This window comes from Scyliorhinus canicula, chromosome 3 (assembly GCF_902713615.1).
Source record: "Scyliorhinus canicula chromosome 3, sScyCan1.1, whole genome shotgun sequence".
NCBI lineage: Eukaryota > Metazoa > Chordata > Chondrichthyes > Carcharhiniformes > Scyliorhinidae > Scyliorhinus > Scyliorhinus canicula.
The window spans coordinates 229,946,787-229,964,439 of NC_052148.1; the positions used below are offsets into that span (position 1 = coordinate 229,946,787).

The 17,653-nt window shown below is 43.7% G+C and overlaps 1 protein-coding gene across 5 annotated transcripts in view; it reads left to right on the forward strand.

Annotated features, from left to right (window-relative positions):
• LOC119963358 (adenosine deaminase domain-containing protein 1-like) overlaps nt 1-17,653 on the forward strand; it is a 141,273-nt gene that overhangs the window by 38,323 nt on the left and 85,297 nt on the right. For 4 of the 5 annotated variants that reach the window (XM_038792384.1, XM_038792387.1, XM_038792383.1 and 1 more), the window contains exons 3-6: nt 960-1,148; nt 2,582-2,734; nt 9,378-9,491; nt 12,187-12,270. In XM_038792384.1, coding sequence (XP_038648312.1) covers nt 960-1,148; nt 2,582-2,734; nt 9,378-9,491; nt 12,187-12,270 — 540 coding nt within the window. The remainder of the gene's footprint in view (nt 1-959; nt 1,149-2,581; nt 2,735-9,377; nt 9,492-12,186; nt 12,271-17,653) is intronic. The other variant, XM_038792386.1, reaches the window with a different exon arrangement.

Genomic DNA, 17,653 nt, shown 5'->3' on the forward strand with positions numbered 1-17,653 from the left:
TTGATCATATACATATTTTATATATAAAGCCTAAGAACATCTATCTACCTTTAGCATTGATTGAACCACATACACTTGCCTGGAAACTGCAGGTTGATTGGCACTATCTATATTGATGGATAATAAATGAGAAACCAGATTGTGAGTTTTCCCATAACAAATCCCATTTCCTGACCATCATTGCCATCCCTGACACCCGCCTCAAGCTAAGCGAGACATTTGTAATATTGGTGTTGTTTGACCCTGAGATACGTTTCTAACCACTCATCTGCTCCAACACCAAGACTGCCCACCCCCAACTCGGTGACTGCCATTCAGATGCTGGCAGTTCTTTGTACTCTACAGTTCTGCCGGTGGCTGGTGCTACATCTACCATTGGAGAATTGAAGAGCATCCCAGGTACAGGTGAGTGATAGGGTGGGAGTAAAGGCGGGAAGGTGTCGGCAGCAAGGACGGGAGATAACTCTGTGATTTCCCCCTTACTGATGCCAGGTTCCTGATCAGGCACTGCCTTTGAACAAGTAGCACTTTCCTCTTCCTTCTCCCCATCCCACCCCTTTGCTTGTTGTGAGCCCCTCTACTCACTGGGTTAATAGCAGCTGTGGAGGGGTGAGGTGCTTAAGCGGGAAGTGGGTATTAATTACCCATTTAAGAACCTGAATTGACCATCCAGGGGCTTGCTGGCATCTTGAGTGTCCCCAATCGTAATAGCTTCACCATTGACAGCTGGGCTTTCAAATACTAACGCCCTAAGTTTAGAAATTCTCTCCCAAAAACTGTCTTGTTTAAGCACTTTTGGTTGTTTTACATTCAAGGTAGATACTATATAAAAGCAAGTTGTTATTCCAGTAGTACAGTCTAGTTCACTTCTAATAGTCTGACCAGGAGTACTGTTTTCACCATAGGCTGTTTTTATTATTAGTTGCATGTTATAATTTAATAGTTACGTTTTTTTTCAGGTCAATATCCCAAATCACAATTTGCTGAATTTACTAAACCACTCCCAAACACTGCACTACCTCCTAAGAAAGTTTCCAGAGAATTTATTGATAAATACAGACGTGGTGAGATCAACCCAGTTTCAGCCTTACATCAGTATGCACAAATGTTGCGAATGCAACTAATTTTAAAAGAAACCGTAGCTACAGGTAGGTGAAATTTTTCTACAGCAGATTTCCTACCAGAATATTGTTATAGAACGATACAGCGCAGTACAGGCCCTTCGGCCCTCGATGTTGCACCGACATGGAAAAAAAAATTAAGGCCATCTAACCTACACTATGCCCTTATCATCCATATGCTTATCCAATAAATTTTTAAATGCCCTCAATGTTGGCGAGTTCACTACTGTTGCAGGTAGGGCATTCCACGGCCTCACCACTCTTTGCGTAAAAAACCCACCTCTGACCTCTGTCCTATATCTATTACCCCTCAATTTAAGGCTATGTCCCCTCGTGCTAGCCACCTCCATCCGCGGGAGAAGGCTCTCGCTGTCCACCCTATCTAACCCTCTGATCATTTTGTATGCCTCTATTAAGTCACCTCTTAACCTTCTTCTCTCTAACGAAAACAACCTCAAGTCCATCAGCCTTTCCTCATAAGATTTTCCCTCCATACCAGGCAACATCCTGGTAAATCTCCTCTGCACCCGTTCCAAAGCTTCCACGTCCTTCCTATAATGAGGCGACCAGAACTGTACGCAATACTCCAAATGCGGCCGTACCAGAGTTTGGTACAGCTGCATCATGACCTCATGGCTCCGGAACTCAATCCCTCTACCAATAAAGGCCAACACACCATAGGCCTTCTTCACAACCCTATCAACCTGGGTGGCAACTTTCAGGGATCTATGTACATGGACACCGAGATCCCTCTGCTCATCCACACTACCAAGAATTTTACCATTAGCCAAATATTCCGCATTCCTGTTATTCTTTCCAAAGTGAATCACCTCACACTTCTCCACATTAAACTCCATTTGCCACCTCTCAGCCCAGCTCTGCAGCTTATCTATGTCCCTCTGTAACCTGCAACATCCTTCCGCACTGTCTACAACTCCACCGACTTTAGTGTCGTCTGCAAATTTACTCACCCATCCTTCTGCGTCCTCCTCTAGGTCATTTATAAAAATGACAAACAGCAACGGCCCCAGAACAGATCCTTGTGGTACGCCACTCGTAACTGAACTCCATTCTGAACATTTCCCATCAACTACCACTCTCTGTCTTCTTTCAACTAGCCAATTTCTGATCCACATCTCTAAATCACCCTCAATCCCCAGCCTCCGTATTTTCTGCAATAGCCGACCGTGGGGAACCTTATCAAACGCTTTACTGAAATCCATATACACCACATCAACTGCTCTACCCTCGTCTACCTGTTCAGTCACCTTCTCAAAGAACTCGATAAGGTTTGTGAGGCATGACCTACCCTTCACAAAACCATGCTGACTATCCCTAATCATATTATTCCTATCTAGATGATTATAAATCGTATCTTTTATAATCCTCTCCAAGACTTTACCCACCACAGACGTTAGGCTGTATTCATTTAGCTGAGATTATTTACTTTTGCATTCTAGGCAATGTGTTTGGACAATACTTTGCATTCTGTGCTGTAGTTGATGGTATCGAATACAAAACTGGAATGGGTCAAAATAAGAAAGAAGCAAAAGCCAATGCTGCACAATTAGCTCTTGATGAACTTTTGGATACAGAACTCAGCAAAACTTCATGTAAGTTTTTAAAAAGTGTTTCTGATGCTGTGGGCATGTTCTCTTCATGCAAAAACAAGATGAGATGGAGATGAGTCATTTTCAATGGATCTTTCTGGTTGAGGCTAATGTGATTTTTCTAGTGTTAGTGGGGTTGGTGCACTGCCCTTGGTGTGGTCAGTGAGGTGTAGGGCCGGCTGGGTGGTGGGTCTTGGTATGTGCTGGGGGTATTGACCCCTGTGTGTTAGAGAGTTCTAGACCGTGCCCCTCATGATTGGGGCATCCCTTCTTGAAGGCACATATTAGGGAGGTCCTGAGAGGCTGTTTTTTAAAATTGTGTTTGAACATCCTCAGTTGACAGACTCCTTTGTGCACGAGGGCCTGGGGTGGGGTCGAGTTCTATACTGTGGTTGATATCCTGCCCCCCTTCCCCGTTATGGTTGGGGTATCCCTTGTCTGAATGAGCAGGTTTTTCTCTTCATCAATAGGTGGTGGGCGTGCACCGGAGGAATACGGACCTGTAGCTGGTTCCTGGTCCTCTTTTACCCTGTAACCTCTGTTCTTGGTAGTTATTACTTTTACTCCATTACGATTAGTTTGCTAGGAGGCACTGACCATAGTATTCTCTAATAAATTTGTAAATGATGATCGTTCTGTCCTTTGCCTGTGGTTGGAGTTATGTTGCGTTTTGTGGTGTATGTATAACATCTTTTTGGAACTCGTTCTCGTGTAATTTCATTGTATTTTTCTTTTTTTGTTATGATGGGTATAAAGAATCTGATTAGGGTACACACAAGTCTGCTATCTGAGGGGAGGAGCTTGCGGTGCTCCTACAGTTAATGAAGGTACATACTAGTGCCCGTCTGTACATGACATGGAAAATGTATCCTGGACTCTCATAGTCGATGCGAGTGCATGGGGCAGCACAGTGGTACAATGGTTAGCACTGCTGCCTCATAGCGCCAGGAACCCGGGTTCAATTTCAAACTTGGCTAACTGCGGAGTTTGCACATTCTCCTGTGTCTGTGTGTTTCATTCGGGTGCCCCGGTTTCCTCCCACAGTCCAAAGATGTGCATGTTAGGTTGATTGGTTGTGCTAAATTGCCCCTTTAATGTCCAAAGAACACTAAGAAGTGTGGGTTACAAGGATAGGGTGGGGGAGTGGGCCAGGGTACGGTGCTCTTTCAGAAGGTTGGTGCAGACTCGATGGGCTGAATGGCCTCCTTCTGCACCTTTGGGAGTCTATGAATTCTGATTATCTGAATCACCATGTGCGAAGGTGTACACATTTTTACCATGTTTTCATGGTTATGCTCCTTTTCCTCCTTGTTCTCTGGTGCATATAGAGGCATCAAGTTGAGTCTAATGATTATATTGAGCCAGTTATGTTGCTGTTCTCCCTCTGTATGTTGAGACTTTTTCTTGCTGAGCCATTCCTGAGGTTTTGTTAAAATGTAAAATTTCAATAAATAAGCTTTTAGGAAAAAACACCACCCGTGTCATATAACACCATCTCTTTTGCAGCATAACCTGCCAGACAATTGATGAATGCACAAGAGCGGTTAGTTGAGTTCTGTGTTGAATATTGAATGTTTTGTTGGCTAAAATCAGAGTAAATTATTGCTTTGTGGTGGCTTTTCTTTTGGTATTGTGGCCAAGGGATGCTGTGATGGTCTGAACCAGAGATATAGGCCGAAATTCACCAGTTATTATCTGGCAGTGGAATTCTCTGGTCTCGCCGGCAGTGCACCCCCTTCCGCAGGTTTCCTGACGGTGTGGAGTGGCGTCAATGGGAAGTTCCATTGATAGCGGTGAGAGCTGAAAATCCCGCTGCCAACGAACAGCACAGCACCTCCCGCCACCAAGGAACATGTGGCTGGGAAGTCAGAGAATCCCACCCATGGTATTGGGGTTTGGGTGTGTGTCCATGGAAATTGAAGTCAAATTATGTTATCTTGAGCAGCCTGACTGGGAAATGGATGTGTCGACACCCTCCTCTTTTAGTCTCCGATGTTACGGATGCGAGACCGGATCCCAGCAGTGGCTAAGATACTGGACTAGAACCGCAGTGTTTTTTTAGTTAAACTTTTTTAAGACTGCGGAAAGACTGCTCCAGGAGTGATTGCCTGAGAAATGGGCTTGGTTATTTTTCAAATGAAACTTGATTATAACAAAAGAAAAATAATATTTAAACTGTTAAACTTCAAACCTAACATGACCAGCTGACATGTATCCCTTAAACCCTAACACATGATTTTCCGTTAACCAGCACGTAAAATTAACATACAGTTCTCAACTCCACTTAGATTGACAGGCACAAATGATAATTGCATTACAGAACATATTTCTGCTGGCTGTGTATGCTGAAATGTGTCTTTTTCAACTGTCTCAGGATTGCTCACAAATTCTTCTTGTGGATTCATTACAAAAGGTGGCTGAACTTTCAGCAGAGCCCTTCTGCTTCTCTTTAAGACTCTTCCGTCAGCAGTAACGGTTAGATACGAATGAGGAGAATCGTTGCGTGGGCCTCTTTCAATGACCCCTGACTGGCGCCGCGTCGACTGCGCGCGCGATTGGTGGCAATTCTCCAGGGACCTGAGAATCGTGGGAACAGCGTCGCCCCGGATTTCTGTGTCGACGCCCATTCGCCGCCCCCGAGCGCAATTTGGGCTTGGAGAATCCCACCCCTGTTTCCTCTCTAATATTCGATTAACTGGTTCTTTCGGAATATAGGACAAGGTTGCCCTTAGTTGCCTGTTGCTGAGCAAGGGGTGAAAGTCCATTGATTAATGGTGCTGCATGATAACTCCGGAGCGCAAGATAAGTATCTTCTCGGCTATCCATGGCTTTTCTTAGCAACTGTTTCACGATATGAACATCCTTCTCCACCATTCCGTTAGACTGAGGATACAGTGGACTCAAAGTGATGTTTGAAATCGTACTGGTGTGCGAATTCTGCCCACTCATAACTATTGTAACATTGTCACTCATGACTGTGTTTGGTATCCCATGGCGTGCAAAAATCTCTAACATGCTTCATACACATTTAGCAGGGGAATTTGCCAGCTGTTCTATTTCTGGATAATTGGAAAAGTAGTCAATGACTAAAAGGTAGTCCTTTCCATTCAGGTAAAAGAGATCTCTGCCAACATTCTGCCACGGAGTCGTGATAATCTCACCCATCTGCATCGGCTCTTTGCTTTGTTTGCGTTGAAACTTTTGACCGGTTTTGCAGTTATCAACCATTATTTCAAAGTTGTGGGTTATCTCTGGCCCTACGCTTGCACTTTTCTATTCTCAAGTGCCCTTCATGGAGTTTTTTTAAGAATCATCGACCTTGATGATTGTGGAATTACAATCCTTTGTTGTTGAAGCATAAAAACCCATTTGTAACACTTAACTCTGCCCTTACATTATAATAGCTGGAGCAGGAACCTTTAGGCCATCCCTCCCCTCATAGAGATTAGTGATCACCTTTTGTGACTTTGTTCATTTCTTCTTTTATTAATCTTGATTTGTCATCAGATACCGTAAGAGACTCCGTGACACGATTTACATGGACTTGAACATCCTCATTGAACTGGTGTATCTCTTCTATAACTGTGGTTTGAGGTAGTGTATCAGCAATAATGAGATACTTGCCTGGTGTATAGATCAGCTCAAAATTATGGTGGCGTAGCTTCATCATCATGCGCTGGATCGTAGTATCTCGTTCAGATTTCTATTAACTATTGCGACCTGTGGTCAGTTACGACTACAAACTTTGGATGACCATATATGTAGTCATGGAATTTTGCAAGAGTATTAATTAAACCTAGGCATTCCTTTTCAATTTGTGCATACCTGCTTTGCGTATCTGACATTGATGCATATGCTACTGGAAGCCAGTTTTCTTCCACATCATGTAATAAGACTGCTCCCAACCCATCCTTTGACGCATCTGTCAATATTTTCGTGTTTTTCGCTGAATCAAAAACGCCAGAACTGGTGCTGTTGTCAATGCTACTTGTAATGCTTGCCATTCCTGTTCTTGCCTAGTAGACCATTGGAATATTGTGTCTTTATTGATTGTTTCTCTGAGATGTGAAGTTTTAGCTGCAAGATTGTGAATAAATTTTCCAAAAAAATTTATCATTCCTAACATTCTTAGTATACCTTTTTTATCATTGGGACATGGCATCTTCAAGATTGCTTTCATTTTTTCTTGATAAGTTATGGGCCAGGGTTTAGAGAATCCCAAAGTGTATCATGGAGTTCACCTGACCCACAACTTTTAATAGATTGTGGTATGGGGAGCACACTGCTCACTCTACAGGTATGGTATAGCAGAAAATGGACCAGTGGTTTTTTAAAACAAAACAATGTTTATTCTATGAACTCAAGTTAACCTTTTTAAAACAAACAGTGAATATCTTAGCAACCAGTAAATCAAATACAACCCCCAAAGAATACAACACTAAGTAACCTGTATGCTGTCCTTTTACACCCAAAAGACTTAACAAACCTTCAAACAGGAGCATATTAGGTTTACATTTAATACTGAAACCTTTTTACAATTCTGAGTTCACCCAAATGGTCCATAGATAGTCTTTGGATGGCAGAGATCAACAGCAGAGCAGCTCACTGAAAAACACAGACACACCCAAGCTTTTCTCAAACTGAAACTAAAAAGCAGAAGTAGAGCTCAGTTCCACCCATACTCTGACATCACTCCAGTAACATGAGCAGCCTCATTTCTTAAAGGTACATTTCTTAAAGGTACATTTCTTAAACACCCATTTCTTAAAGGGTACTCTCACGTGACATCAGCAGAGAGCTTGGGCTGGATTCTCCCGACGGTGTGGAACTGCCCCACAATGGGAAACCCCATTGACCAGCTAGCGTAATTTTACAGAGTGATATCTGTTTTTCACATTTACTTCGAGCTCGCATGGTCCTAGCATCGTAATTTCTCTTCGGTTGTAGTCTTTCAGTAGTACTCCTTTATTTAACACTTGCAGTTTAATTCTCAGATTTTTAAAATCTGACAAACTGATACGATTGGCCTTCGCTCCTGTGTCGAGTTTGAAGTTTATTGATGTGTCATTAATCATTAAATGAACTGTCCATTTGTCTTTGAAATATTTGCATTTACTTCACTATTGCTGCAAATAGACATTAAAGCGTTGTCATTTTGCATAAAAGCAAATTACTGTGGATGCTGGAATCTGAAACCAACGAGAAAATACTGGAAAATCTCAGCACATCTGGCAGCATCTGTAGGGAGAGAAAAGAGCTAATGTTTCGAGTCCAGATAATCCTTTGCCAAAGCTAAAAGTCATTTTGCATATCTGGACTATCCTTGTTCTCACTAGAAATCCTTTTGATGAAGAAGGTGTCTCCAAGGCATACTTCATTAACCATGTTGATTGATTTTGCTTGTCCACTTTTTTACTGGAAAAGTATTGCTTAGCAAAATGATTTTTGCTTTTACATTTGCCGCATATCTTTCCAACGTTGGATATTGTCGTGGCAATTGTCAATTACCGCATCGCTGGCATGAAATGGAAGATCTGTCGGCTGCTTAAAATGGCCAACGCACTGGAACTAGGTTTTTTTTCCCCCCGAGTTCGTCACTACACTACACTGCCTCTTCTATCTTCGCCCCAAAATGTTTGAGATTCAAAGTGCTAATTTGCTGTGCAGCTAGCTCGCTAGCACAAAAAATGTTGATAGCATCATCAAGCTGAAGCTCATTTTCTGTTAACAGCCTCTCACGTACCTTGTCGTTAGAAATCTTGATCACGATCTGATCGTGGATCATCGGTGACTGTAGGGTAGCAAGCATACATGACTGCTTTTGCAATCGCAAATCGGTCAGAAAACTCAAACACCTGCTTTCTGGGTGTGCGTGCTCAAACATGTTTTTTTTTAAAGAGAGCAATACCAAGCAAATTGCCGTACAACCTCCTCAAAGGACCTGCTATTCGCCTTGCTATCAAAAACAAACGTGTTAAATATTTCTATTGCTTGGGGTCATGCTACAGTGAACAGCAACGCAATATGTCTCATCAGGCTATGCCTGCAGACCAAGGGTTGCAACATAGACTTTAAATTGCTGGTGGAATACACACCAATTCTCATCTACGTTACTAGTGACTCAGAGCTGGTGTAGTGCTTTCAGACCTTCCGTCCTGAACTTCAAAGTCTTGCAGTGAGTTGAATATTGGTTGCCAGTGGTTCACAAGGTTAGTAAAACATTTTTTTTCTTTGTGTGCTTTTTCTTCAGAGTTATCTTTAATTGTTTGGATCTTCGAAGAGTTTTTTTCTTAGTCGATCTTCAGTCCTGGTACCATATCATGTTCTTCATGCTATGGCCGGTAGTAATGATGCACATTAGAACATTTAGTTCTTGACTAGTGAAAGTAATTTATTATAAAACAAATGCATGGTAAAGATAACTATAAGAAATATATTATAAGATACTAATACTAATAAATTATCCTAGAGCTACTGCAAGTATGACTATTCACCAACATGACTAACTCCCAACTCCTGAGGTACAGAGTCACATGCTAGATTTACACTGACACCTGTTTATTGGAGGTCGTGCATATCATTATATACATGATTGCTTATGCATATGATCACAACATGGACACTGTGTCTGCTTCTCTCTGCTCAGATGATCTCCTCTACTGGCATAAAGAGCATCTGGCATCTCTCTGCAGCAGTGAATGGCAAACTGGGAGATGTTCGAAATATCACCACTCCAGCCTGGAAGGACTCCAACGTGAAGGTGGACACTTTGCATGAGCACATTGCTGACGTGGCTTAAGAAAATCTCTTTTGGTGATGGTGTTAGTGCAGCAATTTGGGGGTTAGCTGCTGATTTCTCTTCATTCGCAAGTTCATGGAAGTGCTTTGAGGAGTTGGTTAAAATTAATGACATTTTCGGAGTGGTACTGCATGTGGAAAAGATGTTGGTTCTGACTGCAAGGATTCTGGGCATACCACTTTGCCCAGGGATGGGTGCAATGGCTACAATTCCCTTTTGGAGCAGCATGAGAGATATTAAAAAGGCAGAAAAGAAGAGGACAAGCTACTTGCAGCGAGCTTCCAGGAGGTTGGAGGGGAGGGGGTGACTGGTGGAGTCCTGGATTGGAGTGGGTGCTGTTGGGGGGTGGGGGGCCCAGGCGGGTTGTCCTCACTTGGGGGGTGTGGGGTAGTGCCCATGTGTGTGGGGGTGACTTTTCCCATGGGAGGGGTGTGTGGGGGACCCACAAGCTCACTTATAGATCGGGGCACTCTTTCAAAATGGCGGCCCAATCTTTGTTCAGCTTCCCAGTGCTGAAAAAAATCTTAAGTGTGGGCTAAACCGGTGACAAACTCCCAGAGCCCATAAAAATGACTTAGTGATTGGATAGCGGTGGGGATCCAGCAGTGCCAGTGGGGAAACTCCCTGAAGAACCTGCTACAAATGAACTTAGAAATTTTTCTGGAGAATCGTGGCCTACATGAATGGCATTTTGGTAATAAAGCAGCACCTGTAAAGGAATGTTTGGGGCATTATGGAGCCCAGTTTTGAGTTTTGCTATCTATTCAAGTGCACTCTGCAACTTGTTCCATTCTTATCCACCTAGGATCTTTGGGAGTATTTCTGTAACCTTCACCTAAGCCAGACGTGGACTTTGCAGCATGCACACTTCAGAAAGGAGGTGTTAACAAAACTATGGTGCCTCTTAATTAGACATGCAGCCTTGAAGTAGGGCGAGGCTGGCATTGCCAAGATTTGGTTGCCCCTCTGCAACTTGTTTCGGGTCTTCAAAGAACCCAGTATTCTTGTGAAGTATAACCTATGCTTCAAAGCTTTTTGTCCCTTTAAGCTGTTGAACATTTTCCCTATAACTAATGGTTCATAGGTCTAGAATTTCTATGTTCATGTTCACACACTAATTGTTTTCAGATATTCCTAAAACAAATTTTGATTTTGTTCTGAGGATGTGGGCAGTTTTACAGGGCACTGATTAGTTACTATTCCTTTTGAATTGTGGCTCTTTATACAGTTGAGAGGCTTGCTGGGCCAGTTCGGAGGGCATTACAAGTTAGTGATGTAGTGTGAACTAGTTACATGTAGGCTATACTGGATGAGGGTGGAAAGCACCTTTTTTTTTGAAGGATAGTAATCTAACTAGTTGATTTGGTGAATTTGTGATTGGATTTTCAATTGTGAACACTAGATTAGTAATCCACTAATATAAAGACTGCATTTTTATGCTATAATTTTCAACGTTCTTATACTTTTTGTATCATACTCTTGAAAAGTTAGGATATAAGCCACCTGGTCCCTGTATTGTGTGTAGGTGTAATTTCTTGATTTTCTTTAACTACATAATGTATTTCTGATATCTCTATCATCGGATTGTTATTTTAGCTCAAACTTAGTTTTCAATTGTAGCAGTTGTAGGGAAGGCTTAATTCAGCACCTATGTAATTTTCTGAAACCTTTGTATTACTCCGAACTTACTTTGGATCTGGTTTTCCAAAATTCTGACAATTTATGTACCACTAGCTATAGTCTGCCTCTTCATTACTCTCTTCTATAAATTTGTATTTTAAATATCCCTGCTTTCTTTCCAATCGTCATTGATCATCTTTGAGCCACTGTGAAGCCAGAACTATGCAAGCAGTGAGTAAATGCATTAACCATTATATTTTGAGACATACAGTCTAGGATGGTAAGTAATCTGTATCAAATTCCCAGGTGAAGACATCAGTAGGGCCAGGAAAGGTATTAAGTTCAGCTTGATGATCTATGATTGAACCTCTGCAAGCATTCACTTTCTGGCTCACAACAAAAATTGGTCACTTCAACAGAGGGCTGCTGTCACCTATGAACAATACCATGGTGAATTGGAAGTTGGAGGGGAGAAGAGGAAGAAAGGTTGTCTTTGATCTGTTTCAGCAACTGCGGCCTTTGTATTTTTCTTAGCCTCATTTGAGTGTACGTTTGCACTTAGCACAAATTTCATTGAATACGGAAACCGTAATAGAAATAATCGAATTGGTGGAAAAAGCTTTCGAGCATTAGTACATCAGTTTTGTGGCTACGAGTTCCCCCACTATTACAAACTTCCTCATCTATGATATTTTATTATAGTTACCTTTGTAAAACAAACATTTTATTTCTCAGAAATATTTGACTTTCTTTTATACATTTTAGTGGATCAGACCAGAGGAATTGAAAGTAGAACCTGAGAAAAGGTGCCATAATATATGTCCCATGTATCTCCTGTAGGATCTTAAAAGGAAATGTGTCCTTCAGATTTGCTTCCCCGCAGTGAGTCACTAGGTTGATTATCACTGGTGGAAGAAAGATAACTTTTATCTGAAAGACCATGGAATTGTTGCTATTCTAGTTATGGCAGTACTGATTTCCAATGATAAGCATAATTGTTCACACCAAAATTTTGAATATTTATTTTCAACTTCAGGTCCTGCTCCAATACCTGCTGAACGAAGGGTAATACCTACACCAGGTCTGCCTCCAAGAAACCAACCTTCAAAGTTAGGTTATGGTGAGCAAGTATTAACTTTGTTGCTCAGGTTGAATATTATTTGAGCATATCTTGCTGTGCTATTAAAACATGTTATAGAGACATGACACAGTAGTAATTTCACTAGATTGGCAATTCGGAGACCCAGGCTAATACTTTGGGGACAGGGTTGAGATCACGCCACTGCAGCTGATGGAATTTTAATTCAATTAAAAGAAAGTCTGGAAAATAAAGCTTGTCTCCACAATGGTGACCATTAACTGTTATCGATTTTTGTAAAAATCTATCTGGTTCACTAATGTTCTTCAGAAAAGGAAATCTGCTATCCTACCTGGCCTGGCCTATATGTGACTCAACATCCAATGTGGTTGACTCTTAAGTGCCGTCTGAAATGGCCTTGTAAGCTACTCGATTGTAGGGCAATTAGTGATGGCAACTAATGCAGGCTTTGTCTCGCCCCATGAAAGAATATGGGCGCGATTCTTCTACCCCCCACGCCGAGTAGGAGAATCGCGGGAGTGCCGGGCGACTCCCGCCACGCCGTCCTGGCACCCGCACGCGATTCTCCCACCCCACCCCCCAAAACGGCATGCCGAGTTTTATGACAGGCTGCTCGGAGAATCGCCGCTCGCCGTTTCTAACTGTCGAGCGGCGATTCTCCGGCCCAAATGGGCCAAGCGGCCTGCCCGATCCAACTGGTTGACGCCGGCGCCAACCACAACTGGTCGCTGCCGGCGTGAACAGCGCGCAAGCGCTGCGTGTGCGGCCTGTGGGGGGGGGGAGGAGGAGGATCGAGCACCGGGGGGTGCTCAGGAGGGGTCTGGCCCGCGATCGGTACCCACCGATCGGCGGGTCGGCATCTCTAAAGGACGCACTTTTTTTCCTCCACCACCCCGCAAGATCAATCCTCCATGTCTTGCGGGGCGCCCGCTGGGAGGACGGCAACTGCGCATGCGCGGGTTGGCGCCGGCCAACCTGCGCATGCGCGGGTGATGTCTTTTAAGCGCAGCTGGCCGCGTCATTTAAGCGCCGCCGCTTTGACGCGGGCGCCAAGGCCCAGTGCGCAAAATTGACGCGGCGCCGCTCCTAGCCCCCTGGGGGTGAGAGAATAGGGGGCGAGGAGCGGCCTCCGACGGCGGAGTGAAACACTCCAGTTTTCACTCCGGCGTCAGCACTTAGTCTCCTGTTGGGAGAATCGCGCCCTACATTTTAAAGACCAGCCGAGTGAAACATGTTACTAATGAAGAGCACTTGGTCAAGAAAAGCTTTACAGCATGAAAAATAAAATATCACGAGTGGAAGATCTCTAACTGATATCCTTTTCACCTTGTAAAATGGCTTTCTAACCCCCAAAATGAAATTTGAAATCCGTAATCCTCTAAGAAAAATGGTTGTTTTATTTTAAAACAATACCTTTCACGTTTTGTGTGCTGATAGTCCATTGGGATAACTGCTAATATACTAATATATAGTACTACAGATAGTTGGGCTACAGTCCAGTCTATGGGAGTAAAGGTGGGTAGAAGTTACATAAACACAAAGCAAATTGTCATATTTTGCTATAGCCCACAATCTGGTAAATGGTTGAGATTAAATTGGAGAAGTAGTTCTGAAAGTTTGTGATCTAAAAATGGCAGCACATCAAGCGAATGGCAGGAGTATTATAAGGAGAGTGGCTGGAACAGATTTTGTTTGAGAAAAAGCAGTAAGAACATTGCTTGCCACATTTCCCCAAGCTGTTTTGTTGGCAGACATCCTTTTATCTTTTGCTGTGAGCAGTGATCATAACTGCTGACTGTTATCCGCAGTCTAAAAGTAACTCATTATTTGTTCTTCAAATGGGGGATGTGGCAAAGAACTTGGTTTATCTGTTCTTGAAATGTAAGCGTTGCTGGGACAGCTAGCATTTATTCCCATTCTTGATTTTTCTTGTTGATAGTGAACCATTGCCTTGAACTGTAGCAGTGTATGTGATGAAGGTAATCTCAAGTTGCTGCTACTTAGGGAGTTTGAGGGTTTTTACTTAATCACAATGAAGGAATAATAGGTATACAAATCATGGTTGGTGTGTGGCTTGGAGAGAAACTTTCAGGTCATGGTGTCCTAATGTGCCTACTGCCCTACCTGCACATTTTAACATAGAACATAGAAAAATACAGCACAGTTTGTGTTCAACAGCATTCACCGGCAGACATTTGACCTCACTTGCACTCAAGAAATCATTTTGCTAACATTTGACATCCAACTGCGCTCAAAAGCAATGATTTATCAATTCCTTGACATCAGTTGCGCTCAGTTGTTCCTTTAACTATCATTCAATATTGCAAGTAACATAACTGACATCGATGTCATCAATTGCCCCAAACTGCAGCGCTCAATGGTTTGCGATTGGCAGCATCACTTAAGCAGTCGGAGACCAAAACTGATCAGTTTATCTTGCATATTTCTGAACATCATCTTCAGATGAATTTTCTCCCCACCACCTTCAACCTCCAACAATTTCTTCTGTCCCCAAACCCCCATTCTACCTCAAATTGCAGCAGTTATTTTCCCTCTCTCTCTCCCTTCACCTCTACCCCATGCCTGTCTCCACGTCTCTCTTTCCCCCACCCTCCTCTCTCTCCCACCTCTAACTCCACCTCTTTCTTACTTCACCTCCCTCTCACCATGCCCCATTCTCTCCTGCCCCACATCCATAGTTTTTATGACGATGTTTCAGTAATGTTAATGGTGATTTCCCCAGATACTTAATGATGGTGTATTCAACAACGGTAATAGAAGGCGCTAGCGTCCGCGCCGTTCCCGATGGGCCCGGGGAGATACTCGGTGAGTCCGGTAGTAATAGCTTCATTGAGAATTTGGAGGCAGTTTTGACAGCACTTCGGGTTGGGGCAGGGTCAAGGGAAATGCCGATTCGGTGGAACCATGGATTTGAGCCAGGGAAGTGGGATGGAAATTTTCGGAGATGGGAAGAGAAAGGAATTAGGACACTAAAGGATTTGTTTCTTGGGTGTTAAAGGAGCTGGGAGCAAAGTATCAGCTGGAGCAGGGGGAAATATTTAGATCCATGCAGGTTCGAGACTTTGCCAGAAAGGAGATACAGAGCTTCCCAGTAGAGCTGACTTCCACATTGCTGGGGGAGGTGCTGACGACAGGAGCACTGGAGAAGGGGGTAGTATCGGCGGTTTACGGGGCTATTTTGGTGGAAGATAAGAAGGGATCAATGCAAAGTGGGAGGAAGAGTTGGGAGAGGGTATGCAGGAGGGGTTGTGGTGTGAGGTGCTCCGGAGAGCGAACGCCTCCACCTCGTGTGTGAGGTAGGGGCTGATACAGCTAAAGATGGTGTATAGAGCGCACCTTACAAGGGTGGGGATGAGACGGCTCTTTGAGGGGGTAGAAGATGTGTGTGAACATTGCGGGGGAGGCCCAGCAAACCACGTTCATATGTTTTGGCCCTGTTGAAAGTTGGAGGATTACTGGAAGGAGGTGTTTTGGGTAATCTCGAAAGTGGTGCATGTGAAACTGGACCCGGGCCCTTAGGAGGCCATATTCTGGGTGTCGGACCAGCCGGGGTTGGAAACGGGCACGGAGGCAGATGATGTAGCCTTCGTTTCATTGATCGCCCGAAGGCGAATCCTGTTAGGGGGTAAATCAACCTCTCCACCCTGGGGGGGGGGGGGGGGGGGGGGGGGACCAGCCGCAATTCTTGACACTTGAAAAGGTCAAATTTGAACTGAGGGGAAGGATGGAGGGGTTCTACAATTCATCGGCGTTATTCATTATGCACTTGCGAGAATTGGATCACATCGAACATTGTGGGGGGGGGGGGGTGCTGTTGGCTGAGAGGGTTGGAGGTGGGGGACTGTATTTGTTAATGGTGACAATGGGTGATTCCTGATTCCTTTTTGTCATTTGTTTATGTTAACATGCGGGTTAATGTCTAGGGTTTGGTGGGAGGATGATTTGTTGTTATTGATATGAGGATTGACAGTGCATTCGTTACTGATTATTGTTTATTGTTGGGTGTAAATTTGGGAGAAAATGTGAAAAAGGAGGAGAATAATAATATTTTAAAAAACACTGGTAATAGAATCCCTACAGTGTGTGAGGCCATTTGGCCCATTGTGTCCACACTGTCCCTCCGAACGAGCACCACACCAAGTACCACTCCCCCACCCCATCCCTACAACCCCACCTGACCTTTTGGACACGATGGGCAATTTAGCATTGCTAATCGACCTAACTCGCACATACATCTTTGGAGTGTGGGAGGAAACCGGAGCGTCCGGAGGAAACCCACGCAGACACGGGAAGAACGTACAAACTCCACACAATCACCCGAGGCTGGAATTGAACCCTGGTTCCTAGTTTTATGAGGCGACCGTGCTAGCAACTGTGCCATTGTGCTGCCCGTCATCTCATTGAATGCCAAAGGGAGGTGATTCGACTCTCTTGGTGAAGATGGTTATGACCTAGCTTTTGTGTGTAATATTTATTGCCACTTAACAATACAAGTGTGAATGCTAGCTAGGTATGCAGGTACAGACTCTGTCTACAATTCCCGCTGCCTCGGTAAGGCAGCCAGCATAATTAAGGACCCCACGCACCCTGGACACACTCTCTTCCACCTTCTGTCAGGAAAAAGATACAAAGTTTGAGGTCATGTACTAACCAACACGAGAACAGCTACTTCCCTGCTGTCACCAGACTTTTAAATGGACCTACCTCGCATTAAGTTGATCTTTTCTCTACACCCGAGATATGACTGTAGCATTATATTCTGTAGTCTCTCCTCCCTTCCCTATGTACGGTATGCATTGTCTGTATAGCATGCAAGAAACAATACTTTTTGCTGCATACTTTTTACTAATACATGTGACAATAATAAATCAAATCAAACAGACTTTTTTTTACCTGCGGAGTTGCGAATGTAATTGAATACCGTGCATTGATCAGTCAACATCCCCGTTTCCGATCTTATGGTGGCGAGAATGTCAGTGATAAAGTAGCTGAAGATGGTTGGGTCCAGAACTTGCCCCGAGGAACTCGTGCAGTCTTATGAGCCGAGTTGGTTGGATTCCAACAAGCACATCCTCTTTCTTTGTTATAGATATGACTAGAGCCAATGGAGTGTCTTCCCCCGATTCCTATTTACTTCAATTTTACGAAGGCTGCATGATGCCACTCTTGGTTTTGTTGCCTTGATGTCAAGAGCAGTCACTCTCATTTCTCTGGTACTTGACTCTCTCATCCACGTTTATGGCTGTGCTGCACTGATACCTGCAGCTGAGCGGCCCTGTTGAAATACAAATTGAGCATTGGTGGGCAGGTTATTAGTGACTAAGGAGGAATCAATGGCATAGTGGTAGTGTCGCTGGACTAGTCATCCAGAGTCCTGCTCTGC